The sequence below is a fragment of the Eumetopias jubatus genome, unplaced genomic scaffold (assembly GCF_037043125.1).
Source record: "Eumetopias jubatus isolate StellerSeaLion01/CBP00866 unplaced genomic scaffold, mEumJub1_p1.0 scaffold_1, whole genome shotgun sequence".
Classification (NCBI taxonomy): domain Eukaryota; kingdom Metazoa; phylum Chordata; class Mammalia; order Carnivora; family Otariidae; genus Eumetopias; species Eumetopias jubatus.
In genome coordinates, this window is record NW_028274807.1 from 159,567,967 (window position 1) to 159,593,109 (window position 25,143).

Genomic DNA, 25,143 nt, shown 5'->3' on the forward strand with positions numbered 1-25,143 from the left:
CCCAGAAAGGGCGTTTCAGGCAGAGGGGACAGTATAGGCGGAGGTCTGGCAGTGTCTGTGCGGCTGAGGTGTTTGTTTGGGGTGGGGGACAAATGAGGTGCTGTGGACAAAGGCAGCCCTTTGCTGGGCTTCTGCACCCCCAGATTGTTGCCTCTATGTTCTGATTCCTCAGGAAGGTCCCTGTGTCTAGAGCCGCTGGCCAGGAGGGAAGGGCACCTCAGGGAAGGACCGAGTGGTGGGCACTTTTTCTGAGTCAGATTCCAGTGCTTCCAGATCCTGGTCTCATAGGACTTGTCTGGTGGGAGAGCAGGACGGCTTGGGACCGTGTCTTTCTAGGGCCTGTGTTGGGGGGGGGTGACAGCGCAGCTCTTTGCCCTGGTTGCTAATGGGGTAACTCTGGGCAGGATGGCTGTCCCATCCTGTCCCCCAGCCCCAACCTGCCCAAGTCCCAGAATGATCCAGAGTGCGAAGGCATGGAGATTGGGGCTCTTCCTCTCTGAAGAGGGCTCTGAGGGTCTTTGTTTCTGAGGATAAGGAGTGGTGGTGGCTGCCGGGCCCTGGAGAAGGAAAGGCGCTGTTGCTCTCTCTACGCTCTGCTGGGCGGTCAAGCCCATCCCGTCCAGGAGTGGAGCCGGCTGTGCTGTGGCCCCGTCTGCCTCTGTCCGGGTCTCTCTGTCCCTGGCTAACCCCTAGTTGGCACACCCAACACCAGTTTAGCTTCCCCCTTCCCAGTCTGGTTCAGATTGGGCCCCCTGGCACAGCCCACTGCCCATGCCAGGAAGCTGCAGTCATTCTCACTGCCCCTCTGCATGGTCCAGCAGGTTCCAGGCCCCGGCTTGGGCCCTTGCTTCTCTGCTCCTCCCCACCAGCTCCCCGTGTGCCTGGTTCTCTTAGAACAGGTGGAAGAGCCCCCTGGAGGAGCCTCCCCAGACCACAGTGGCCAGTTCTGCTCTCCTCCCAGATGCCCTGCCAGCGTCTGTCAGTGCTCCCGTCCCCCAACCCAGTGTGGTCCTCCCCAGCACCCAGGCCTGGCTTTGGCACAAATGCATTTTTTCTGGGGCAGGCCAGACATCTGTGGGCCATGAGCCCCAGCCGGTCAGCTGCCCATCCATGTTTCTGTAGGAGTGTGGGATTTCATCCTGTTCTGCTGGGTGACCTTGGGTCTGTCTAAGCCCTGGTCTCCATAACTCTAAGATAGGGGAAGTGACTGAAACGTCCTCACTGGCCTTTGTGAGATGGTGGGCGCAAGGGTCCCAGCCCTGGGCTTGGGATCCCCCCTTCCCTGGCTGGCCATCCCGCCCGCCATGGCCAGTCCCTTGCCAGCAGCCACTGTTGGGGGAGAGAGGGAGTGGGCCCAGGGCCAGCCTGGAGTTTAGACAGTGGCTTCTCCAGCCGGGTCTCTCCTGTTTAATATAAAAAGTAGGGCCCATAATTGCATTAAGACGTGTATAATTATCCCGGAGGAGGGGAGAGCCCAGCCCCTGGTAATTGCAGGCCTGCTTTGAACTGATAAACGGTGAGTGATTCATGTTTTCTTTGGAGTTCACATGCACTCAGCTTTCAGCCCAGGCCCTGCTGACACTGTGAGGAGCCTGTTCTCTGGCTCCTGAGCTGGGGACAGGGATGGGGGGAGGGGCTGGGGACTCCTCTCCTGGCTGCCAGCATAGGTGGCTTGTAGCTCTTGGAGTGGTGTCTGGGCAGAGATCCTCAAGGAGAGGCAGATGACAGCCAGCCGGGAGGGTCCTGCAGGGCAGCACAACCGGGTCCTCTTGCTGTGGGATCCTGGCTTAAAGCTCCCTGCTTCCCTGAGCCTCAGTGTCCCCACCTGAGTGGAAGGTGTGGGCCTTGACTCTGCAGAGGGTGGGTGCAGAGTGAGGACAAGGTGACGGAGTAGGCCTTGCTCTGCCCAGGATCTATTCATTTACTCCTTTATTCACAAGTATTGGGCCCTGGAGTCGGCTTTGGGAGAATGCAGAGAGCCAGGCCCTGCTCTTGTGGAACTGCCATTCTTGTGGGGAGAGCACAAGTTTGGGAACAATAAGTAACAAAACCATTTGCAAGTCCTGTGCCACAAATTAAAACGGAGTAAGTAGCTGAGAGGAAGAGACTGCTAGCTTCAGCTGGCAGGTCAGGGCAGGCAGCCGAGACCTGAGCAGGGGTGTGGGCAGGGAAGGGAAGAGCATCCCAGTAGAGGGAACAGCACGGCCAAAGGCCTGGCTGAGGGCAGAGGAGCCCTGTGCTACAGGGGCAGACATGGGAGCCCAGAGACCCGTGGGCCCTGTCTGACAGCCTGTTGCCCTGTGGCCAGCTCCCAGCCTGGGCTTGGCAGAAGGCACTTATCTTGTGGGCCTCTGCCTCCCCCACCTGTAAAATGGGGCTGCCAGTCTATGTGAGGGGCACTGTCCAGGAGCAGAGAGCATGCGCAGCCCTGGCTGGCGCCGGCCTGCGTCTTGATCCAGCATGGCTGTGGTCGGTCTCCAGCCAGGGGTAGGACGAGGCCTCAGTATCTGGCAGCACCAGGGCAGGGCCACTTCTGACACCAAGAGGGTACTCTTGCTGATGGCACCTTGTGGGCTTCTGGCCCCGAGAGAGGAGCTCGTCATTCTCGTTTTATAGATGCAGATACCAAGGCTGGGAAAGAGGAGTGACTCCTGTCAGGACCACCTGGCTACAGAGCCTCGATATAACTGAGCATCTGACTGCCCGCTGCTGGGCTGGGAGGAGACCAGACTTTTCCAGAAGAAGGGGGGGTCCATGACAGGATTTGCGGGCCGGCGACCTTGTGTGCAGTTCAGAAAAATGGCCCAGGCTACTGTGTGGGGCCTGGGCTGTCGGTGGGCATGGTGGGTGAGGCCAGGTGCTGTGGTTGTCCAGGTGGGAGAGGGGTGGGCAGTTTGGGGGAGACTTAGTGGGGGACGCTGACCTTAGTGGAGAGTGTGACCCGGGAAGTACAGGTGGGGATGCTGGGAGCCTGGTGTGGCAGTGAAAGATGCTGGGGGCCCGATCTGACAGGAGGGGAGGAGCCGTGGGCAGGTAGAGGACAGCCTCTGGGCTTTTCAGACTGGGGAGAGAAAACCACTGCCGGGGGGGCAGGGTTCAGGGAGCCCCCCCCGGAGGGCTTCCTGTTTCCTCAGAGTTGGGGTGAGGGTGTGGAAGGGGAGCTGAGAGGCAGGCCAGAGGAGCCTGGGAGGGGGCAGTGCTGCACGGACAGAATGGGGGGGCCTGATTGGCTGGGGGTGGGGATAGTGGGTGGGAGGTGTACAAGGCTTGGCTTCTGGATCATTCTTTGGAATACAGGGCTCAAGGTCCAGAAAGGCGCTGGGCCAGGGTCAGCCAGCAAGTGGCCCCAGGGCCAAGATGACCCAGACTGCCTCCCGGCCCCTCTGAGAATTGCTGCCTGTGTGGTGATGGGTCCGAGTATCTTCATCTGCTGGTGGGGTGGGAGGAGGGGGGTTGCCTATGAGTAGGGCTCTCCAGGGCCTGCAAGGGAGCACGTGTCCCCAGAGCCTTGGGCAGAGAGGTGGTCACTTACCCTAGGAGCCTGGAGCTGGGGCAGGGGGTTTGTTCTGTAGGCGTGGGGAGGTTCTGAGTCAGGAGGTTACGGCCTCCAGGCTGGGGTGTTAGTTGGGCTCCCAGTCTGGACCCTGGACCTTCATCACCTGCCTCCCTGTTCCTGGGTCCGTTTCTCTCCTCTGCCTAGAATGGCAGGCCCAGGCATTGTTGGCCATCCCGTGCTGCTCATGGTGCTCATGGGCTTGGTCTTGGTGACCCCTGATGTTTCTCTCCCTGCTTGCAGGTCCTCAGTTTGGGGAGGGGGTCCTCTGTCCACCTTGGGCTTCTGGCAGTTAAGCCATGCCCCTGGAGGTGGAGCATGGGATGTCCCAGCACCAGCTGGGCAGCGCGCAGAGCTCGTGAGATGGCCATGTGCACTTGGGTGCGTGTGTGTGCCCTCCTATGTCTAGGGACTTTACCCACACGCACGCCCCCTCTCCCGCCCGTTCTCCTCCGCAGGGCTGAGGCTCCCGGCCCCGTGATGCACGCCTCTGCAGGACCCGAGCGCCTCGGCCTGAGGCCCCGGCCCGCCATGCCACTGCCACGCCCGAGCCTGCGGGTGCTCCTGGGGCTGCTGCTGCTGCTGCTACTGGGGGGCGCGGCGGGGGCACCCCGGGCGGGCGGGGGGCCGCAGCCTGCCTTCCGCACCTTCTCGGCCAGCGACTGGGGCCTGACCCACCTGGTGGTGCACGAGCAGACCGGCGAGGTGTACGTGGGTGCAGTGAACCGCATCTACAAGCTGTCAGGGAACCTGACGCTGCTACGGGCCCACGTGACGGGGCCTGTGGAGGACAACGAGAAGTGCTACCCGCCGCCCAGCGTGCAGTCATGCCCCCATGGCCTGGGCAGCACCGACAACGTCAACAAGCTCCTGCTCCTGGACTACGCCGCCAACCGCCTACTGGCTTGCGGCAGCGCCTCCCAGGGCATCTGCCAGTTCCTGCGGCTGGACGACCTCTTCAAGCTGGGCGAGCCGCACCACCGCAAGGAGCACTACCTGTCCAGCGTGCGCGAGGCAGGCAGCATGGCTGGTGTGCTGATCGCTGGGCCGCCGGGCCTGGGCCAGGCCAAGCTCTTTGTGGGCACGCCCATCGATGGCAAGTCCGAGTACTTCCCCACGCTGTCCAGCCGCCGGCTCATGGCCAACGAGGAGGACGCCGACATGTTCGGCTTCGTGTACCAGGACGAGTTCGTGTCGTCGCAGCTCAAGATCCCCTCGGACACGCTGTCCAAGTTCCCGGCCTTTGACATCTACTACGTGTACAGCTTCCGCAGTGAGCAGTTCGTCTACTACCTCACCCTCCAGCTGGACACACAGCTCACCTCGCCCGACGCCGCCGGCGAGCACTTCTTCACTTCCAAGATCGTGCGGCTCTGCGTGGACGACCCCAAGTTTTACTCCTACGTCGAGTTCCCCATTGGCTGCGAGCAGGCGGGTGTGGAGTACCGCCTGGTGCAGGACGCCTACCTGAGCCGGCCCGGCCGCGCCCTGGCCCGCCAGCTGGGCCTGGCCGAGGATGAGGACGTGCTGTTCACCGTGTTCGCGCAGGGCCAGAAGAACCGCGTGAAGCCCCCCAAGGAGTCTGTGCTGTGCCTGTTCACGCTCAGGGCCATCAAGGAGAAGATCAAGGAGCGCATCCAGTCCTGCTACCGTGGCGAGGGCAAGCTCTCGCTGCCCTGGCTGCTCAACAAGGAGCTGGGCTGCATCAACTCGGTGAGTAGGTGCCGTGCGGGCGCTGCCCCAACCCCCCCCCCCCCACCTCCATGCTCAACACCCTGCGGCACTCTCCCTGTACCTGGGGCCACCATTGGGCGCCTCCCGGAGGGTCAGGGCTGCTCCTGGGGTGTCGGCCTGGGAGCCTGTGCCCATACCTGCAGCCGTCCTGCTTCTTTGAAGACAGGGTGTTGGGCCCGTGTCCAGCAGTCCATGAGCCCCTGTAGGCAGTGGGCCTGGCACCATACCAGGCGCTCACCACCCTGTCTTGTCTCCTTACGGAGAGCTCATAGAGGCTCAGTGAGGTGAGGTGACTTGCCCAGCATCACAAAGCCAGTAAGAGGCAGAGCTGGGCCAGACGGGGAGCGTGTGTCCCAGACCTGTCTCCCCACTTAGTCCATTGTCGAGAAGCCCTGCTCATCCTTGCCCTGGGCGCTGGGCCGTGCACTTGCTCTCTGGGCCTGTGGCCTCAGCTGGTACCAGATGATGGCACCAGCCCTGACACCGGGGCAGCCTGAGGGCCTGGGTGCTGGGTGCTGGGTGGCTGACAGCCACAGCTCTTGTCTCTAGGCCCGGAAGAAGCCAGCCTAGGGTCAGCTGCTTTTGGGGGAGCATCTTATGTATGCCCCCAAGCAGTAGGATCTGTTGTTTTTCTGAGGAAGACTACGGGCTCAGAGAGGGTAAGGGACTTGTTCAGGGGCACTTTGAGGTGACCTGCCCAGGTGGGAGCAAGGCTTCGACCCCTCTGCTCTTGCTACCTGGGACTACCTGGGTGGCCCAGGGAAAGCTTGGCCCGTCTGGCCTCAGTTGTCCCAGTTCTATCCTGGGAGTGACACTGGTTTGTCTTCAGGGCAGGGGGCCAAGGCAAGGGTCCCTTCACCCCTTCTCTGTCACGTCTACCGCTGGGTGGGGTGGGGCACCCATCAGGATGGGGCCGTCCTCCACCGTGAGGCCCGGCTATGCCAGGCCGATGCATTGTCCACCCTCCCCTGGCCTCTCAGGGAAGGCATATGATCTCTGCTGTATAGCTAGAGAAACTGAGGCCTGGAAGGACAGCCCCTCTGAGGTCACACTGGATGCTCTGCATGCTCCGTGTGCATGGCTGCAGTCATCCCCTCCCCCTGGCTGGGTCCCAGTTGCTGGGGCCACTTGGGGACCCTCAGCCCCGCTGCATTTTGGCGTCCCTTGCTCCGTCTGTATTGGTGATCTCTCCCCTGCAAACCTCAGGCCCTGAGCCTGCTTCAGGGGAGCTAGCTGGCCCCTTTTCCCCCGGAACCTGCCCTCCTCCAGGCCCTTTCCCTCTTCTCTTGAACCTCATGTATTGATCGCGTCGCATCCCTTCAGTTACCACTTTATAGCCGGCCCCTGCCTTTGCCTTTTAGGTGTGACCCCTGTTTCCTGTCTCAAATGAGCCCTCCCTGTACCCCACAGCCCTCCGGTGGCTAGCCCCCTCCCTGTGCAGCCATCATCCATGCTGTGGGCCTGGTCCCCAAGGTGGCTGCTCTACTTCCTTGGTCTCCCCTAGGCTGCTTCCTTTCTGGCTCTCCCCCTCCCACCCACAGGTTGGGTGGGGGACCTGTGCCCAGTGGCTGGGGAGATGCCTCCCCCCGCTCTGGGCATGTGCACTGGGCCTCAGGGCCTTTGCAAGTGTTGGCTTCTCTGTCGAACGGGTCCAGGAATCCTTGATCCCCCACATCTGTCGGGGCCACGCTTGAGCCCAGCCCCTCTGAGGACCCTCTGTGAACCCCTGCCCCCTCCATGCCCACCCCCCAGTTAGCTGGGGCCACTGGCCGACCTGGCTGCAAGGCTTCCCGCCCGCAGGCAGAAGGCTCCTGGGGCCGTGTGCAGGGGCCCAGAGGCTCACCTTCTCCCTTCCCACAGCCACTGCAGATCGACGATGATTTCTGTGGGCAGGACTTCAACCAGCCTCTGGGGGGCACCGTCACGATTGAGGGCACGCCCCTGTTCGTGGACAAGGATGATGGCCTGACGGCTGTGGCTGCCTATGACTACCGGGGCCGCACCGTGGTGTTCGCCGGCACGCGCAGTGGCCGCATCCACAAGGTCAGGCCCTGGGGCTGGGCGGATGGGGCGGGCGGAGCCCAGGGCGGACAGCATTGCCCGGAGACTGGGAGGCCCAGGTCCAGTGCCAGGCGAGGCCGCCGCGAGGGGCCTCAGCAGGCCCCCACTCCCATGTGCCTCCCTGTCCATATCCCTTCTCTGGGGCTGCCTCAGTGTTTGGCAGGTGTAAAGGCCCTGGCAGGGTGTCGGGGGCTCCAGGGCTGGGTCAGGGACGTAAGGGGTCTGGCCACCCTACCATCCCCAGGGGCCCTGGAGATGCTGCCGCTGCTCTCTGAGGGCACATAGTGACCTCCTGGGAAGGCTGCGCGGCGGTGGGGGCAGGGCACGCCTGTGTGGCCCCCATCCCCTCCGGGGGATCCAGTGTCTGCTGAGGCAGCACTCTGCCCTGGCGAGAGGCCCCCGCCCTGCACAGAGACAGCAAGGCCAAGGGCAGGGCAAGGGTAGCACCCCCACCCCCACCTGCCACTGGTGGGTGCAAGGGGAGCACTGTGGCTCCAGAGGCATGAGGGCTCCTCAGGGTGAGAGGTAGGGTGCTGGGGGGGAAGGGCCCGCGTGGTGGCTGCCTTCCATCCCTCACTAGCAAGCATTGAGCCGCACAGGGCTGCCAGGGAGCAGCCACGGGAGGGCTTCCCGGAGGGGTTCCTGAGGGCAACTGCCTGTGGCTCAGTCCCAACTTGGTGGGTGGGTGGGACCAGACCAGAGTAGGGCTGACCTGCTGGGGAGGAAGTTCCTGGGGTGACCGTGGGGTGGGGGTGCCTGGGAGCCCCAGAGCCAGGCCAGGGGCGGGGCCTGGTAGATGAAATAACAGCTGTCCCCAGGCCGGGTGCTGACACAGCTCCCCGCCCAGCGTGTACTCGTGGGTGGGGGCTGGGCCCGGGGCCAACAAGGGCCTTGCCTGCTCTCAGCTTCTGTGCTGGGTTGTGCGGGAGGGGGGTCTCCCTGTCTTTGCAGTGGTGGGTGCTCTGGCAGTCATGTCCCACTGTTCCCTGGCTCTGTGACCACCTCAGCTTTCCCATCTGTGAAGTGAACCCGGATGTGTGGGCTTGTAGGCTGGGGTGGTCCACATGCTGACTGAAGGCCATCCTGGGATGGGGCACCCTGGGGTGCTGTGGGGTTCTGTCCAACTCAGGCACTCTGCTGGGGCCAGTGGGGGTGGGCAAGCCCCCGTGCCCTGAGCTGGTCCTCTGGTGTGGCCCACCTTTCCTTACCCTTTGTGAGGGGTACTATCGGCAGCCAGGGTGTAGGCTCTTTTCCTTCCCAGGAGTGGGCTCCCCACCTTAGGGGAGGGTACTTGGGGCTGGGAGAGCAGGGGAGAAGAACCATGGAACCCCTGGGGAGGGGGTTGTGTCAGATGGGTTGGGCCTGCCAGGGGCCAGAGCCTCCCCTGGGGCAGGGCTGCAGAGTGAAGGTCACTCGGAGACACTCCCGCAGGGCGCCCCAGGGCCTGTCGCCCAGCAGGAGGCTGGGCTCCTGGGGCTGGGAGTGGCCCATTTGAAGGCTGGTGGGCTGGCAGGCAACTGCTAAGGCGCTGTCTGTGCCCACAGGCCACCCTGTGAGGAGGTTGGGAGAACGGGTTAGTCCAGCCCTGCCTCCCCCGCTGCCTCCCTGGCTCCAGCCTCACTCCCCTGCCCCAGGGCCACGGTCCGGGTGGGAGCTCTGTGAGTTTAGCTGGTCCTGCTCTGCTCCGTCTCTGCCCTAGTCCCACAGGGGGGAAACGGAGGCCCATTGTATGGAGTAGGAGCTGGGCTTAGGCCCCTCCGTAAGGAAACCTCTGTTTGTCTCTCCCCCACCGGCCCCTGCACCTACCTCCCAGAACCCCGTCCTGGGCACTGGCTCCTTCCACCCCTGGACCCGTCTGGGCTGGGCACTGCAAGTGAGTGGGTTGTGCCTTTCTGGGGTATGTGGGGCTGAGCCATGCCCAGGAGCTGCTGGCCTGGTGGTGGGAGCACCCCCCTCATTGGGGAATTAGATGCACATTAGTTTTGAGGCTTTTCCATAGAGGTGGGCCTCAGCCTCGTCCCCTGGACCGGTCACCTGCACCCACCTGCTCAAGGGGGGGGGCGGTTTCAGGAAGCTGTCACACGGCTGTTCATGTTCTGTGGCCAGTTGTTCGCACCCTAATCCCATGCAAATGGCTGAGATCAGGTGTGGTCTCAGCTCTCCCCCTCGCCAGCTCTGTGGTCCTAGAGCTGGTTGTCTAGCCTCTCTGAGCCTGTTTCCCCGAGCATAGTACGAAGAAGGATGAGAGGATGCGCCAGGAGGGCCCAGAGCCTGACGTGCACTTGGTCCCATTCAGGAGTGTGGTTAGCTCTCTGTTGTGGTGGTGCCTCTCCGAGTCCTCACAACAACTCTGTTGTCCATTTGACAGATGGGGAGACTGAGGCACATAACGGCAGCAGCCTGTGCCCAGGCTTACTGGCTCCAGGGTCCTCACTTACAACTACAGGCTCCCTCCTTGTCCTGTGGGTCCTTGGAGGGAAAGAAACAGGGACCCCTATTTCCGTGTCCTTTCTCCGAGGAAGTCCGGAGTCCAGGACAGCCCCTCCTCCAGGAGCTCCTCACTGCCCACGCCTGCCCTGAGCTGCCAGCTTTCGGGGGCCTTTCTTCCCACTGCCCAGCACATCAGCTCCCACCAGACCCAGCTCCGTCCAGCTCCCATGGGTAGCACAGCTGTCCTGCTCTCTCTGCCTGCCCGTTTCCTAGGACCCGTGGCACCCTTGAACCCCATGTCACACCCTGGGGCATGTCTGCAGTTGGAGGCCTGAAGCAGCGTAAGGGCTGGGGGCAGGGGTTCCAGTCCCGCTCTGCTCGCCCCACCTCCATAACCTCCCCCAGCCCCCACACTAGGCCTCTAGCCTTGACCCACTGTGCAGGACGCCTGCTCCCTGCTGTGCATGGGGCCCAGCCTACAGCAGAATGTCCTCTCCTGCCTCCTCCTCACCCCCCCACGTGTCATCCTGACCCAGGCTGAGGGTGGGAGCAGCTCTGGCCCAGCTCAGTCCAGCACTGTGCTCGCTCACTGCCTTTCATCCTCTGTCCTGGTCACGTGCTGGGTCCTGGGCCCTGGGGACCCCTGCCCACTGCTGACCCAGGGGCAGGCCTGCTGTGCTCAGAGGCCCCCATCTTCCCCAGGCGTGGTTTTTCTTGAGCTTTAAGAAGTAACTGGTGAGCTCTAGGGACCCGGCTGGCCCTCTGCCAGGCCCCACCGACAACGTTGTTGTGTAAAATTGTAGTCGATTAATTTAAACCTGCCAACTTCAGCTGTTCAGGGCTGGCTGGGGGTGCTTCCCAACTCCCCTGGCCTTCCCTAGAGGCCCTGTCCGCCACCTGCCGCCCTCTCTGCCAACAGAGGCAGCCCATCCTCCTGGGCTGACCCCCCTCCCCCAGAGCCCCAGTCCTGCATGTACCACCCTACCCCCCTACCCCAAGTGGCCACCAGGGACCCCTGGACCCTAGCAGGAGTTTCCACAGGTGGCCCCTGGTTTGAGCTCTTTTGAGTCCGCTCAGGTACTCACAGTGGGTGTGGAGAGGACCTGTCCTGAACTCCTGCCAGTGGGTGCCCTCCCTGCCCCACCCCAGCCTGGAGGCCTTCTTGGACTCTCCCTTTCTGCAAAGCAGAGGTGGGGACAGTCCCTGCCCTCTGGGCCTGGTGAGGGACACCCCAGGCCAGCCTGGCCCTGGTAACTGTGCCTGCTACAGGGCTCAGGGCTACGCTGAGCAACACAGCCCTGTCTCTCTGGTGGCTGTGCCAGGGGGAAAGCGGGCCCCGTCTGCCTCAGCATCCGGTTTTTCAAGAGAATCTGGAAATCCATATTTTGTGTGAGATCTTTTATTGTTAAGCATTGGTAGCTAATGACACATTTTTAGAAAGCATTATGGGCCAACCCAAGGTTGCTCTGGGCTACCAGTTTATGACCGTGGGGATCTGGGCTGTGGCATCACTGGCTTGCAGGATGCTGGGCCTTGGGGTAGGACCCAAGAGACAGCCGCCTAGCTGGGCTCTGGGGCTGGGCTGGGCTGTTTGGGAGTGTGGCTAGCAGGGAGGCCTGCCATGGTGAAGCTCCTTCCTGGGGGGGCCTTGGTTTTCATCCCTCCACATTGGGTGGGCTGTGCCTTCTGGGGGCTGTTGGGAGGCCCAAGGGAGGTTGACATTCCTTCCTGTGTGGTGATCCTTGTATGGAGGAGAAACAGGGCCGTGGCCGCAACATCTGTGCCCTGGCACTGGGGCCTGGCCGGGCCATTGTCCCTGTGTACTCAGGCCTTGGCTCTGTCCGGGCCCTCGGACCTACCTGCTCTTACCTGACTCTCTGGCATCCCAGCTGTGCTGGTGGTTACTGAGCACGTGCTGGGTGCTGCTCTGGGCCTGGGCTGCCAGGGACAGGGAGACCTCTTACCCTCCATTGGCCGTCACGGCTCTAGAAGGTCCCTTTGGACGCTTTTCCCATTCCCCCCAGCACTCCCATTCCTCATAGGATGTCGAAATTCAGAGTCCAGTAGTGTTTCCAAAACCTGTTGAGAGCGGCTGGTAGCCTCTTCTCAGAGTCCCTGCACCAGGGCCTCTCTGTCCTGGGCGAAAGCCTGCTCCATGCATCCAGCAGGGGTCCCTGCTCCGTGAGCCCAGGTCTGTGCAGGAGGTGGGCTGGGGAGCCCCTGTGGGGCTGGGGCAGGATGGTGGCCTTGAGAGAGACGCTGGGCAGGACCAGGCCCCTAGCCCCCCAACCCCTGAGCCACAAGGAGTGTCACCACCTCCCATTTTACTGCCCATGGTTCCGTGGATTTGCATCTCGTGTATGTGTGGGAGGAGGGGGGATGCCCTTGACTCCTAGTGACCTGCTCTCTAGAGACCCGCAGAAGCTCCAAGGGGCAGCCTGCACCCCTGGTGGCTGTGCACCTGCAGACGTTCTTGTCGTGCTGAACCGTGGCCCTGAGCACGTGCAGGCAGCACCCTGTAGCATGGCAGGGGTGGGGCAGGGGGTTCCCAGCATCCTGCATGCGGCTGGTGTATGACCAACGTCCATTCTGAAATAGGACGTGCCCACAGGACAGTGCACAGCTGTGGCCGTGTAGCCCGGGGCCTGTCACACAGAGTGCAGCAGGCCCCCTGGCCCTGGGAGGCACCCCCTTTCCGAAGGATCACTTGAGTGGGTGACGTCCATCTCAAGGGCTGTTTTGCTGGGTGGGGGCTTTTCGTGGGGCATGCAGCGTGTCATCTGTGTTTCTTTCTTTCTCATTGCTATTTGTGAGGCTTGGCCCTGCCGCGGTGGGCAGCTGGTTGGTTCTCGGTCATGACGACGGTGTGTGTCACAGACATGCATGCGCGGGGTCCTTCTGCTGTGGGCCGGTGCGGCCATGTTTCCCACGGGTCTGTGGTGGGCGGTGCTGCCGTGCACGTGCTGTGCACACTTCCGGTATGTGCAGGGCTGCATTTCTGCTGGCTTTCTCCCTGGAGGGGGGCGGCTGGGCCCCTCTGATCTCTCTGTCCTGAATCTCAAGGCTGCCTGTGTTGCCATCTCCCGGATCGAGTGTGGTTGCACCTGACAGAGTGGTTGATCCGCATCCAGCCGTGTTTATGGCAGGCTACTGGGTGCTGGTGGGGTTCCGACCCCCAGAGAGTTGTTGGTGGAGAGCAGAGGGGTCCCTGCTGCCTGCTTCCTGTGTATCTTAGTTGCCATGCCTGAGGGGCCCATGGGTGCACTACCCTGCCTGCCAAGGACGTGGTCCCTGGAACCTGTGGGTGGTATTGCATGGTGTCTTAGGGATGTCCGTGTGTCCTACAGAGGACTTGTTACACTTTTCTGGTTCTCCTGGGCATGGCTGGCCGTGGTAGGTGGTGCCAGAAGGGCACAGGGATGTCTCATTCCCCCACGGGTCTGTCTGTTGACATCTCAGCCCTTTGTCCCAGAGCCATGCCACGCGAGCATTGCTTCTTTGCATCCTATGGCAGCCAGCGGTGGCCCGGAGGCAGGCATGGAGGGTCCCGCCTCCCTGTGGGGTCTGGCTCATCAGGCCTTAGCCCGAGCAGGGACACCTAGGCAACTTGAACAAGAATGACGCTCTCGGGTGCGGGCTAGCAGTGGGCTGCCCTGTGCCCAGTCCTGTGTGTGCCTAGGTTTGGGGGTGGCCTCCTGAGGGCCCAAGAGTATTGTCTGCAACGCATAGTTCCCCTTCCCATGGGCAGACAGGACCCCGACCTCTAGGACCCGCCCTCTTGGGGGTCAGGGTGTGAGAGCTCCTGGCATCACAGCAAGATGGGTACAGAGACTAGAACAGCCCAGCTGGGGGGTCTGCCAGGAAGGGCGTTGTGGAAGGAACAGTAGGGCCAAAGCTCAGAGGTGCTCTCATGCTTGCTGAGGTAGCAGAAGCTGCCTGTACTGCCCTGACCACCCCTTATCCTGCGGTGGACATGCCTGTGGTGGACTGTTCACTGGTGACCCTGTGGTGCTCAGCATCGTGGGGGCAGGGACATGGCCTGCAGGATTCTGGGAGAAGCTTCAGAGGTCTGGCCTGGTTAGGGGCAGGGAGCCAGAGGACTGTGGGGGATTCAGGAAAGTCAAAGGGGCTTACATCTACCTGCTCACGTTGGGGGACCGAGTGGGTGGGAGTCGCGTGGCTGACATGGGTCATGGATGGGAAGGTGGGCAGTGGTTTGAGACAAGGGCATCAGCTTGGGTTTGAGACAAGGGCATCAGCTGGATGGTCACTGCTGCCTGCCACAGGGTCTGGCCCGGGGCTCGTTAAGTCTCAGGCTGTAGAGGGCTCTCTGGCCACATCCCCGCTGAGGACAGTCCCGGTCAGAGACGTGTGAGGGAAGGCTGTGTGATCTATGTTGCCTTGTGCCCAGCTTTGTGTGGCCTTCACGGCAGTGAGGCAGATCCCCCAGGGCAGCTGTGCCCCTCCATGCCCAGCTCCCCACAGCAGCATCTAGCCTTGGGGGCCCAGTTTCCAAGCAGCTTCCAAACAGTCTTCCTTCCCCTACTATTGGAACCGTGAGCTTCTGAACTCTCACACAGCCCTGTGAGATGGATTTCTATTGGCACAGGAGGAGACCAAAGGTCAAGGAGGACCATTGTTTATGTTGGTTGGTGTCTACTTTTCTCCATGTTGAGGGCTAGGCTTGGAAAAGACAAGATTCCTGGGACCCTCCCCCCAATCTCGCCAGGTGTGTTTGGCCCAATTACAGCCATTGGGCCTCCTGCAAATCATGTTTTAATTACCCAAGTACTGCCAAGAGGAAATTGTTAATTGCTTTTCCAGTATCAAATTCCTCCTGGCCTTTCTGAGAATGGTCCCAGGAAGGGGCCTGGAACCTGCCCCCAGCCAGAGGAGGGGGAAATCCTGTGGCAGCTTGTGAGGGGGTGAAGAGGGGCCCATGAGCTGGGTTCACCAGGGCCTCAGCCACAGGCCCCTGACCAGGAAGGAGAGGAGAGGGTGGGCTCCTTCAAGGATAGAGTGAAAGAGGCTCCTGCCCCTCACGCAGCCTCTCCCAGTACCGCTTTGCTGCCTAGGGGCCTGGGAACAGGCTTGGCAGCTATATGTACTGGAGGAGGGAGACCCCTCGGGGGTCTCAGCCCCGTAACCTGCTTCAGCCTCTTGCACCACTTCAGGTCCTGTCCTCCTGCTGTCAGTGAACCCCCATTCCACAGATAGGGACACGAGGGCTGTTATCTTGGGGTACGCAGTGGAGGGAACTCTCTCCCCACCCTGGCCAGGGCTAGGGCGCGTGCCGGCCTTGGCAAGCAGCCTGCATGGCCCAGACATCCTCCCGGTGCCCCTGCCCGCCCTCAGCCCAGAGAATGGGCTCTTTGTTGGCTCTGGGCTGGACGGACAGCTGACCTGGCCGGGCCGCAGCAGTTGGCGAGAGCCACGCGGTGATGGGTGCAGGGGCAGCCGGCTGGGCCAGCCTGGGGCTTGGGCCTCCAGGGCCAGGGGCTGCCCACCTGCCACTGGCCGCCTCCACTTGGCCCTGCACCGGGCTCTCTTTGCAGGACTCCCCTGCACCGGTGTGTCCCGGGCCCCTGGGACCTGCTGGCCTGGGGGGAAGGGATGAACCTGCTCCCTGGCCTATCTGTGGGAAGGGGCAGGTGGTGCCTCATGGTGGTGGTAGGTGTGTGGCCCACAGTGTTTGGGCCCTGGCACCAAGAGTTTGCTGGGGGTGCTGACAGCTCAGAATGCAGGGGACTCCCTCATGTGCAGAGGGGCAGGGAAAAACCCCAGGGTTGGAGAAGTGGGTGGAGCCGGAGGGCTGGGCCAGAGGCTGGGTGGGGGTGGCTGTTTCCCTCTGGGTCAGAGCCAGGGGTGGGTGGGTGCCTGGGCCTGGTGCAGCCCAGCAGGCATGTCCTGGGAGACTGGACACCTCCACTCCAGCCATCTGGGCAGGGGGAGGAGGGGTCCTTTCTCGGCAGGTGTTGGGAAGGGCACCATAGCAGAGGGACAGAGCTGGGTTTGAGTCCTGAGGTTTTTCTGTGGTGGGATGTGGGAGGGAAGGTGGTCGTGGCTAGTTGTGGAAAGTTCTAGTGGTCTTTGGGACAAGGTTTGCAGAGCACAGAGGTGACAGCTGGAGGTGGGAGGGCAGATACCAGGGGATGCCGGAAATCTGCATGCTCTGTAAGTCCAGCTGCCCCAGGGTGGGCCATCCCCAGGTGGGTGGCCCTCGACCGGACAGCTGTGCGCCGACGAGTGGCGTCAGCACGTGCGCTGCTGGTGGCATGTGTCCTGCCGTCCTGCCAGCAGCCTGGCCCTGTGCCCGCTCTGCACGCCCCTTCTCCCTGGAATGCCTTCCTGGCGGCGTGCTGTGTCCCTCCCACTTTGGGAACAGACTCTGTCCACAGGTGCAGGTGGCGGCCCAGGGCCCTGGGTTCCTCTGGCAGGTCCTCGCAAGTCTCAGTTTACTTGTCTGTGCGACACAGGCCCTGCAGCCCGAAAACTAGCTGGGAACTAGCAGGCATATCCTGAGCACAAGCCATACGTGGATTGGACATCTTCCACCCCATCTGACAGTCACATGTGTGCACGCAGGAGCCCTGCTGAACCTGGACCATGGCTGCTCAGTGCGCAGCATGGGGCCTGTCACCCACATCACATCCACCCACTGGCCTGCTGGCCCTGCCTCCCTGACACCCCCACTCACTCTCTGCACTCCAGAAATGCCCTGTCTCCTTGGGGCCTGCTTATGTGTGTGTAAGGACCAGGGTTGCCCAGTGCTGGGCAGGTGGGTGGACAGATGGATGCATGGTGGACAGACAGCTGGACGTGCCTGCTCCCCACCACAGCTGTTGGGGGCCACCTGTTGGAGTCGGCATGCTGCCGGCCCAGGGGCAGGGCTTTTCAGAGTCTGCGTCTGGCCTGCCTCCCCTCCTGCTTTCCCCAGGACCCTGGGAAGAGGGTCTGCTCTCTGCCTGCCCTGTTCTGTGCCTCAGAGCTAGTATGCCCCCTGGATGCGCCCTTCCCTAGAATATCACCCTTGGGCCCTCCGGGGTTGTGGGTGGCCCTTGATGTGATATCCACCGCCCAGCCCATGCCCTCAGCCCTCAGCAGGGAGGGGGAAGGCAGGCCTGGTTGAGGGGGGTGGTCAGATTGAGTACCACATGACCCCTGGTCGTCAGGGTCGGAGAGTCTGGGGCCCCTCAAGTGTCCCTGTTGAGCAGATACTTCCTGAGCGCCCCGTGCATGTAAGGGGCTGAGGTCTGTCAGGCCTGGCTGTCAAGGCCTTGGGGGCAGAAGTCTCAGGCATCTGGTTGTGAGGGGCTACGCTCGGGCACTGGGGGAGGGGGTCTGGTCCTGGGAGGGCTGGGGTTGGGCCTGGGCTTCTGGGCGGCTGCTAGAGGTACCCGCAGGCGGGGGGCACGGGCGTAGGGCAGGGCTCTGGGAGAAATTCAGAGTCCTGATTTGCGTCAGTTGAGTGGAGACTGGGTCTGGAGACTTGGGTCCCGCTGGTGTCCTGGCCTGCACCCTGGCCCTGCCCTGCCCTCCTGCCCTTCTTGTCCTCTGCTTCCTGGCCCTAGCGCAGGCTGGCCTTGCCAGGCCTGGGTGGGTGGCTGCTGGGGGTTGGGGATTGCCGTGGGGCTCAGTCACCCTGTGTCCCCTTTTCTTGGCTCACTGGCTAGGTCCTTATTTAATTTTCAGAGTAGCTTTGGCGTGGGGAGTGGTGTCTGTCACTCCCCATTTCACAGCTAGGGAAACTGAGGCAGAGAGCGGGTCAGCACCCCACCTCGGTTGCACAGCTGGGGTTGTCTGAGCCGGGGCTTGGGCCCAGGCAGCGTGGGTCCAGAGGCTGTACCTCTGGCCTCCCTGACCCCTCCCATGGCTGATGTTGGCCTGGGCCTGCCAGCTTGAGGACCTGAGGGCCCCCTGTGAGCAACAACTGTCCTCTGGCTGCTCAGCCCAGCAGGGCAGGATTTCTGTGGAGCTGGCTGGGTATGGGTTGGGGTCCTGTACACACCCACCCGTGGGGGCGCTGAGCCTGGGCTGCTGTGGCCCCTCACCTGGCACCCCTTCTTCTGTAGGCCGTGGGCCCAAGCCACTTGGGCAGCTCTAGGCCCAGCCCGTGGCTGCCTCCCCCTGCCCAGCTCAGGGCTCCGCTCTTCCGGGTCTGGTTTGACTTAAGCTTGCCTGCCCGGCCAGGGAGGCAGCTGAGCGGATGTGGGGGGTGGCCTTGGGCTCTCAGGAATGCGGCCCTCCCCCTCTCCTGCGGCCGCAGCCTCTGGCCCAGAGACACAGCGCCCCACCCTGGCTGGCTGCCCTCGCTACCTCGTGGCCCACTCCAGCCAGTGAGACCTGCCCTGTCCTGCCAGTGTGGGGGCACAAAGGAGGGGTGCTGGGCCGAGCCCTGGCCTGAGCCCTGGCCCCAGGCGGAGGGGGAGAGGTGGGCCCAGCCCCTCGGTTATAGCCGGAGAGGGTGGGCCTGACTGAGCAGGGCCCCGCTACCTTCTGCCCCCGGAGCTTGCCCAGGACTGGCTGAGCTGGACAGACGCTGCCCCATGAGTCCCATCTCTGGAAAGCCCCCTGGGTCTCTCTGTTAATTAAATACATTTGTTTGGTAAAAGCAACTAAAAATACTTGCAGCATTGCAAGCTGCAGAGAAGAGCTGGATAATTAACGCCCGGTTTGTTTGGGATCTGGAATATATTTCCATGCTGATGAGACGCCTGCCCTCCTGCCTTCTTGCGGGGGTGTACCCCACTCCGGGACCTTGGCTTGGCCCCTCACTCCCATGCTGCGTCCCTGCCCTGGAGTCTCCTAGTTTCACTTCTCAGCCATGCTGGACATCTCCCTTTCCCCGAAGGCCCCTGCTGTCTCGTCATTCCTTCCCAACCTCTGCATAAATATCCCTTCCTCCGGGGCACCCAGCCTGGCCCCAGGGATGGTGGGGCACCTGCCAGGGGCTCCCGCCGCCCTTGTGCTGGGCTTGGCTGTACAGCTGGTGATGGGTGGTGGTTCTCGTGGTTGTCCCCATGGCCTCTGTTGACTGGTGAAGGGGCTAAGTCAGGACCCACCTGTGGGCCACGGTTTGTCCTACGCAGCCTCCTTGTGGTGGGTGGAGGCCTCGGCCTTGTTCTTGCAGGGCTGGGGAGCGTCAGCCAGGGGAGGGGCTCTAGACCCCTGCCCTTAAGTAGGTGTGGGGCTGGGGCACAAAGGCACCGGCACAGCTCCACTTAGGCCCCTCGCTGCCGCAGATCCTGGTGGACCTGGCAAACCCCGGCGGCCGGCCAGCCCTGGCCTATGAGAGTGTGGTGGCCCAAGAGAGCAGCCCCATCCTGCGTGACCTGGTCCTCAGCCCCGACCGCCAGTATCTCTATGCTATGACGGAGAAGCAGGTGGGTGACCCACTGCCAGACATGTGGGGTGGGTTCAGGGGGTGGGATGCTACCCTTAGGAAGCTGGGCATGGCTATCATTGGCCCACTCTGTCCCTACTGGCTCCAGATTTTCCCCGGTCAGACTTGGAATTCCCACTCCCTCCCTGAACAGTTGCATGTTCTCAGGAATAGATATTTGAGTAAGTTTTATCAGAATATTGATGTCATTTGAGGGCTGAGAGTATACATCTGGGGCCCTGAGTTCTTGGCCTGAGGCCCTGCATGGCCCTGGCCCCATCTGCCCAATGGTGGCTTCAGGCAGCTGCCTCCATGGGGTCGGTGCCTGGCCTGGCCCCTCTCGTCAAGGCCATCCATTTGTGTTCCTGGCCTGCCTGCTTGGAGCCAGCCTCTTCCCTTCTCAAGCTGGTGACCCTATGATAGCCAAGAACGGGGGTAGGTGGGGCAGGCCAGGATAGGCTTGGGGAGGCCAAGCCTCCCTTCTGTGCCAGCTGTTGTTTCTCCTCTGCCCCTGCCCCAGCCGTCAGGTTATTCCACCTCTTGGAGGGTCTCAGGGCCAAGCAGGCGAGGTCAGGGTAAGCAGGGCCCAGCCTGCCTCTTTGTTCAGGATTGGGGCTGACGAGCGCATGCTCCCCTGGGGAACTCAGAGTCCAGACAGATGGGAGAGTGACTCTGGCTGGAGCTGTCAGTTCTCCTCTGCGTAGCTCTCCTACACCAGCTTACTGCCTCCCGGCCACTGCCTCCCAGGGGAGAGACCCGGCCCGTTTGGCCTGACGTGGCCAAGTTAGGGTCACAGGACCATGCTGGAGAAAGGCCCGAGATAGGGGCTCCCCTCATGTATGGAAACAGGACTGGGTTCAAGGGACACAGGTGGCAGTGGGGAGGTGAGGCTGGCCAGGGTCTCTGGAATGGGCCTTGTGGGGGCCTGATGCTGAGGTCCCCATCCTGCCAGGTGACACGGGTGCCTGTGGAGAGCTGTGTGCAGTATGCGTCATGCGAGCTGTGCCTGGGGTCACGGGACCCCCATTGCGGCTGGTGCGTCCTGCACAGCATGTGAGTCTGGGTGGGGTGCAGGGTGGGCCGGAGGGCCCTGGCAGTCTCAGACCTGAGAGAGCCCCACGTGGCCGCCCTGTGCACATTGGGCAGTCATGGCTCCCCCTGGAGCGCCTCCAGGTCACCCTTGGGTGAGGTGCTCTGCGTTTGGCAGTTTCCCGGGACTGGCTGAGTGATGGCCTGCCCACCTTCACCCCGGTAAAGACGGGGTACAGGGTAAAGCTGCTGGGCTCCCCCAAGTGCGGGTGACGACCCTGCTGAGCAGGGGCTGGTGGGCTCGGGGCTTCCCTCTGGCCGCCTCTGCCACGCCCAGCCGCAGCACTCTCCGCCCGCAGCTGCTCCCGGCAGGATGCCTGTGAGCGGGCCAACGAGCCCCAGCGCTTCGCCTCGGACCTGCTGCAGTGCGTGCAGCTGACAGTGCAGCCTCGCAACGTGTCGGTCACCATGTCTCAGGTCCCGGTGAGCACAGCTGCCCAGGGGTGGGGGCGGGTGATCGGCCCGGCGGAGGGGGGTGGGGTACCTGCTTACCTCCTGCCTTGGGGACCCCAGCTTGTGCTGCAGGCCTGGAACGTGCCCGACCTCTCGGCTGGCGTCAACTGCTCCTTCGAGGACTTCACCGAGTCTGAGAGCATCCTGGAGGACGGTCGGATCCACTGCCGCTCACCCTCCGCGCGGGAGGTGGCACCCATCACGCGAGGCCAGGGTGAGTCCCGCCATGGCCTGGGGCTGGAGCAGCTTCTGGAGCCATCCTGTTGGTCAGGGAAGGGGCGTCACACATTTCCTGTAGGGTGGCAGGGGAAGAAGCATATGCCTGCTCTGGGGGTGGGGACCGCAGGTGCCTGCCCAGCATGCTTAGAGGCCCGTGGGGTCTGAGGGGCACGGGTTCGGTGAGGGGCTGTGCACGTGGTGGCAGGGAAGGTCCTTGATGAGGCCCGTCCCTGCTCCTGGCTGGCAGTCCTGGGTTCCGTGGCCCCGGGTGGCCCTGGTGACTTGGGCCCGTGCTGCTTTTTCAGGAGACCAGCGGGTGGTCAAGCTTTACCTGAAGTCCAAGGAGACGGGCAAGAAGTTTGCGTCCGTGGACTTTGTCTTCTACAACTGCAGTGTCCACCAGTCGTGAGTGTCCTGGCCCTCCTGCCCCGGCACTCGCAGCAGGACAGGGTGTGGCGCTGTGCGGCCACGTGCTCAGGGCGGGAGGGGAGGCCTGTGTAAGAACCACTCCCCAGCAGACGGGCCAGGTGGAGAGAAGCCAGAGAGGGCAGGCTAAGGGAGTGAGGGACACGAATCAAATGAAGAGAGTCTCCCCAGCCTCCCACAAGCTGCTGAGGTGTGGGCAGTGGTCTGCAGGCCCCAGAGTGAGGCAGGGAGCTCTGAGGGAAGCTGTTTTGTCACCCGTGCAGGAGATGGCCAAGCCGTGGGCCAGGGCGGGCCGCTCGGGACAGGTCCCTGCCGCTCAGGGACAGAGAGTGGTCCAGGTCCTCTCTGGTGGTGGAGGGGGGCGCTGGGGGCACAGAGAGCTGGGGGTGGGAGCTGTCCCTGCTGCTGCCCTGGTGTGCTTGCCTTGGGGCCTCAGAGGAAGAACGGGAGAAGCCAGGGACCTGCTGTGTGTCCTGCCCTAAGCTCGGGCCCTGGGCGTGGCCCCAAGCCTGACCTGGAGGGGACCCAGGCTGGAAGGCGAGCGCGGGGTGTGGGGGGCGGTGGGGAGGCCCACGCAGGTGGTATGGTCCAGCCATGGAGCTGGAGGCAGCTGGTTTTCAGCTGTGGCTTCGTTTGTTGACCTGCAGACTGACTCCATCCTGGTTCTTTGTGGTGCCCACGGAGGGCCCGGGTGTCAGTATTAGTATTAGCCGGCTTCACCGCTCCGCCCAGGGCGGGCTGGGGTTTTTGGAGTAGGGGACAGCTCTTCAGAGCCGGAGGGGACGGAAGGTCTCTGGAGAAGCAGGGTGGCCGGCAGGGTGGGAGGTCCTTGCAAAGTCAGAGATGGTTTTCTGCAGGGGACGTGGGGGCCACAGGCACTGGAGAGACGACAAGGTGCCAGCCACAGGAGGTTGCACAGGCCAGAGCGCAGCAAGGGCCCTGTCCAGGCCCTGGGGACATGGGGGAGTGAACAGCCAAGCCGCTGCCAGGCGGAGCTTGAATTCTTGTCGGGGAGGCGGCTGTCTGCAACCGCCCTGCGGGGCCCTGCAGCGATGGCTTGCCTCCTAAATGGAAGCCTAAGTTCATTGAGATCAGAATTTGAATTGCAGTTCCATATCCGCGCCGACACATCTCCCAGCACTAATTGTCACGTGTGGCTTGGCGTGACCAGCAGACACCATAGATTTTAGACATTTGTTATTGGGAGGGTTCTATTAGCGGACACTGGCGTGGGCTGTCAGATATTCAGAGTCTGGAAGAAAAGCAGTGAGGAGGGAGGGAAGCACCGGGCGGGCCTCTCTGAGCAGGCGGAGCAGCAGCCAGTGCAAAGGCCCTGTGGTGGCACTGTCATCCGCTGCTGAAGAACTAGCAGGGAGCTAGCACGGCCCCGTGTGGCCACTGGGTGGAGGCACAGGCGGCCCCAGTTTGACTGCCCTGCCCTCTCCCTGCAGCTGCCTGTCCTGTGTCAACGGCTCCTTCCCCTGCCACTGGTGCAAGTACCGGCACGTGTGCACCCACGACGCCGCCGACTGCGCCTTTCTAGAGGGCCGCGTCAACGTGTCTGAGGTACAGCCATCCCAGAGAGCTCGGGGTTCCGAGCTGCAGCAGAACCGAGAGCTCCCACGGGTGGCTGGGATGCTGACCTAATGGCCTGTGGTGTGAGGGACGTTCTCCGAGGCCATGTGGAGCTGAGGCCAGTCAGTGGTGTTTGCTGGTGGTCACGGGATCTGCTCTGTAGCCCTCAGGGAAGGCCTCAGACCGGGACCTCTCGTTGGGGGCTGTAGACCAGAGGGATGCGCGAGGGACGATGCAGGGGGGGCTGTCCACCCCGTGTGCTGGGAGCCTGGAGCCTGAGGTGTCTGGCTGGGCCAGCATGGGAGTCTCGGTGCCCAGCATCGTGCGGATGAGGGAATCCTCCGACTGACTGGCAGGGCGGCTGGTGGGTTCTTGGAGTCATTTGAGGGTACTGCATAGTAATTGATAGTAATTAGGTAGTAATTATTTTAGAGCTTGGGCAAGGCACTGACTTTATTTATGAATAGCCAGGCTACCTTTCCTAGAACCCGAGGCTCTCAGAACCAGGACAGGCTGACCTGGGCACCTGCCAGGCAGGGAGTGGGGATGCAGGGCTCCCCAGGTACAGCCTGAGGGTCCAGAGCCAGCCTGGAAGCCAGGGCCCTTGCTTTTGCAGTGGACAGCAGACCTGTTGGTTGGACAGGGCAGGAGGGCGTGGGTCCTGCTGGCTATGGGGTGTGGAGGAAGCCGAAGACATGCAGCCTGCCTCGGGCTATTCCTCACAGAGCGTCCCCTGGCCAGCCTCCACCATCATCCTCTGGACCTTTGTCCAGTCCCTGATGTAACATCACACATCAGGGGACAAGGGAGCAGTCGGGGGCAGACCAGGGGTAGGCAGGGACCTTGGGTGTTTGGGGGGGTGGTGTCTGTGTGAGCAGGTGGTGTGAGAGCCAGGGTGTGGGGACGGACAGCAGGCTTCCCCGGGAGTGTGGCTCACAGGAGGACCTGCCAAAGGTGTCATGAGGGTGGGCAGGGGCCATGGGGCAGCAGGAAGCTGCTTAGTGACCCCAGGGTCTGGGGACCTCAGGGAGGGCTATTGTGGGCCTCAGTGGAGCAGCATGTGAGGACCCTCCTGCGGGGTTTGCACGTTCAGGGCTGGGCTGCAGGTGGTCCTGGGGTCCAGGGAGGTCGCTTGGGGAAGGGACCCATCCCACGGATCTGCCTTCTTCAGCTGTAATCCCAGGTTTTTATGGGGACTTTACTGAGGAGTGTGACACAGGCCCAAACTTGACCAGTCCCATTGCTCAGAAGGCCTTGAACTCCTCACCCTCAGGTTCCCTTCTTTCCATCTCTGGTTTTGGTTTGGATCTTGTGGTGTGGCCCCTGAGGAGCTTGGTGCCAAGGCATAGCCTCAGCCAGACTCCAGCCTGATGCGGGTACAGAGGCCCCACCCCAAGAGAGAGACTGGGGCCTCCTGGGCAGCGGAGATGGTACCCCTCCTGGGTACAGAGGCCCCACCCCGAGAGAGAGACTGGGGCCTCTTGGGCAGCCAGGAGGCTGTAGAGGGAGGTATGAGGCTGGGGGGCTAGAGGAGCCAAGTCCTGGTGGCCAGAAAGAGCCAGGGCTGCTGGGGGTCCAGGAGGGGCAGCCAGGGGCTGGGGAGGCAGCAGGAGGATCCCCGGGCTTGGGGGCTGGCCGGGGCACTTCTTCAAAGGCCAGGGAAGCGGTGGTGTAGGTGTGAGCCCCTGAATGTGTGGAAGGCGGCCTTACGTACATGTCTCCTCATCACCCGCCTCTCCCCGGTGGGAGCATCCCTGCAGACCCAGCAGCTAGCAGTCAGCCTGCCTGGCTGTGCCCTGCCACAGCCCGGGCTCCCTCCTCAGGCCCCCACAACCTCGGTAGAGCCAGCCTGGGCCCAGGCCCGCCTGGGGAGCTGCCGCAGGGCTTGGGGATTACGGCCTGTTTTCAGCATCTCTATTTAAAGCCCAGCTCAGCGTAGTTCCCACGGGGCCTTCTCCTCCTGCCACTGCTGCGGGCCGTGCTGCAAGGGAGCTGGGCCGTTGCATCAGTCATTGTTGCCGCGAGGCTGGCCCTGGGGGCCCGGGCTGTTTTCCTGGCCAGCTCTGGCTATTTTTACATGCTCCCTGGGCCCCCAGCTGAGAGCTCCCAGCCCCAGCGCCCCTCGTGGCTGCTTCTGCCTCAAGGGCCTTTTCAGCCAGATGGGGCCCCCTCAGTGGCCGAACAGCGGGGTCCTAGAGCACCGGGAGGGCACTTGAGTGCA

The 25,143-nt window shown here is 62.7% G+C and overlaps 1 protein-coding gene across 1 annotated transcript in view; it reads left to right on the forward strand.

The window, feature by feature from the left end:
• Nucleotides 1-4,084: 4,084 nt before the first annotated feature.
• PLXNA1 (plexin A1) overlaps nt 4,085-25,143 on the forward strand; it is a 45,310-nt gene continuing 24,251 nt past the window's right edge. The window contains exons 1-8 of the mRNA XM_028101833.2: nt 4,085-5,266; nt 7,148-7,330; nt 19,021-19,161; nt 20,113-20,213; nt 20,549-20,672; nt 20,763-20,916; nt 21,227-21,326; nt 22,799-22,913. Of these exons, the coding sequence (XP_027957634.2) occupies nt 4,085-5,266; nt 7,148-7,330; nt 19,021-19,161; nt 20,113-20,213; nt 20,549-20,672; nt 20,763-20,916; nt 21,227-21,326; nt 22,799-22,913 (2,100 nt within the window). The remainder of the gene's footprint in view (nt 5,267-7,147; nt 7,331-19,020; nt 19,162-20,112; nt 20,214-20,548; nt 20,673-20,762; nt 20,917-21,226; nt 21,327-22,798; nt 22,914-25,143) is intronic.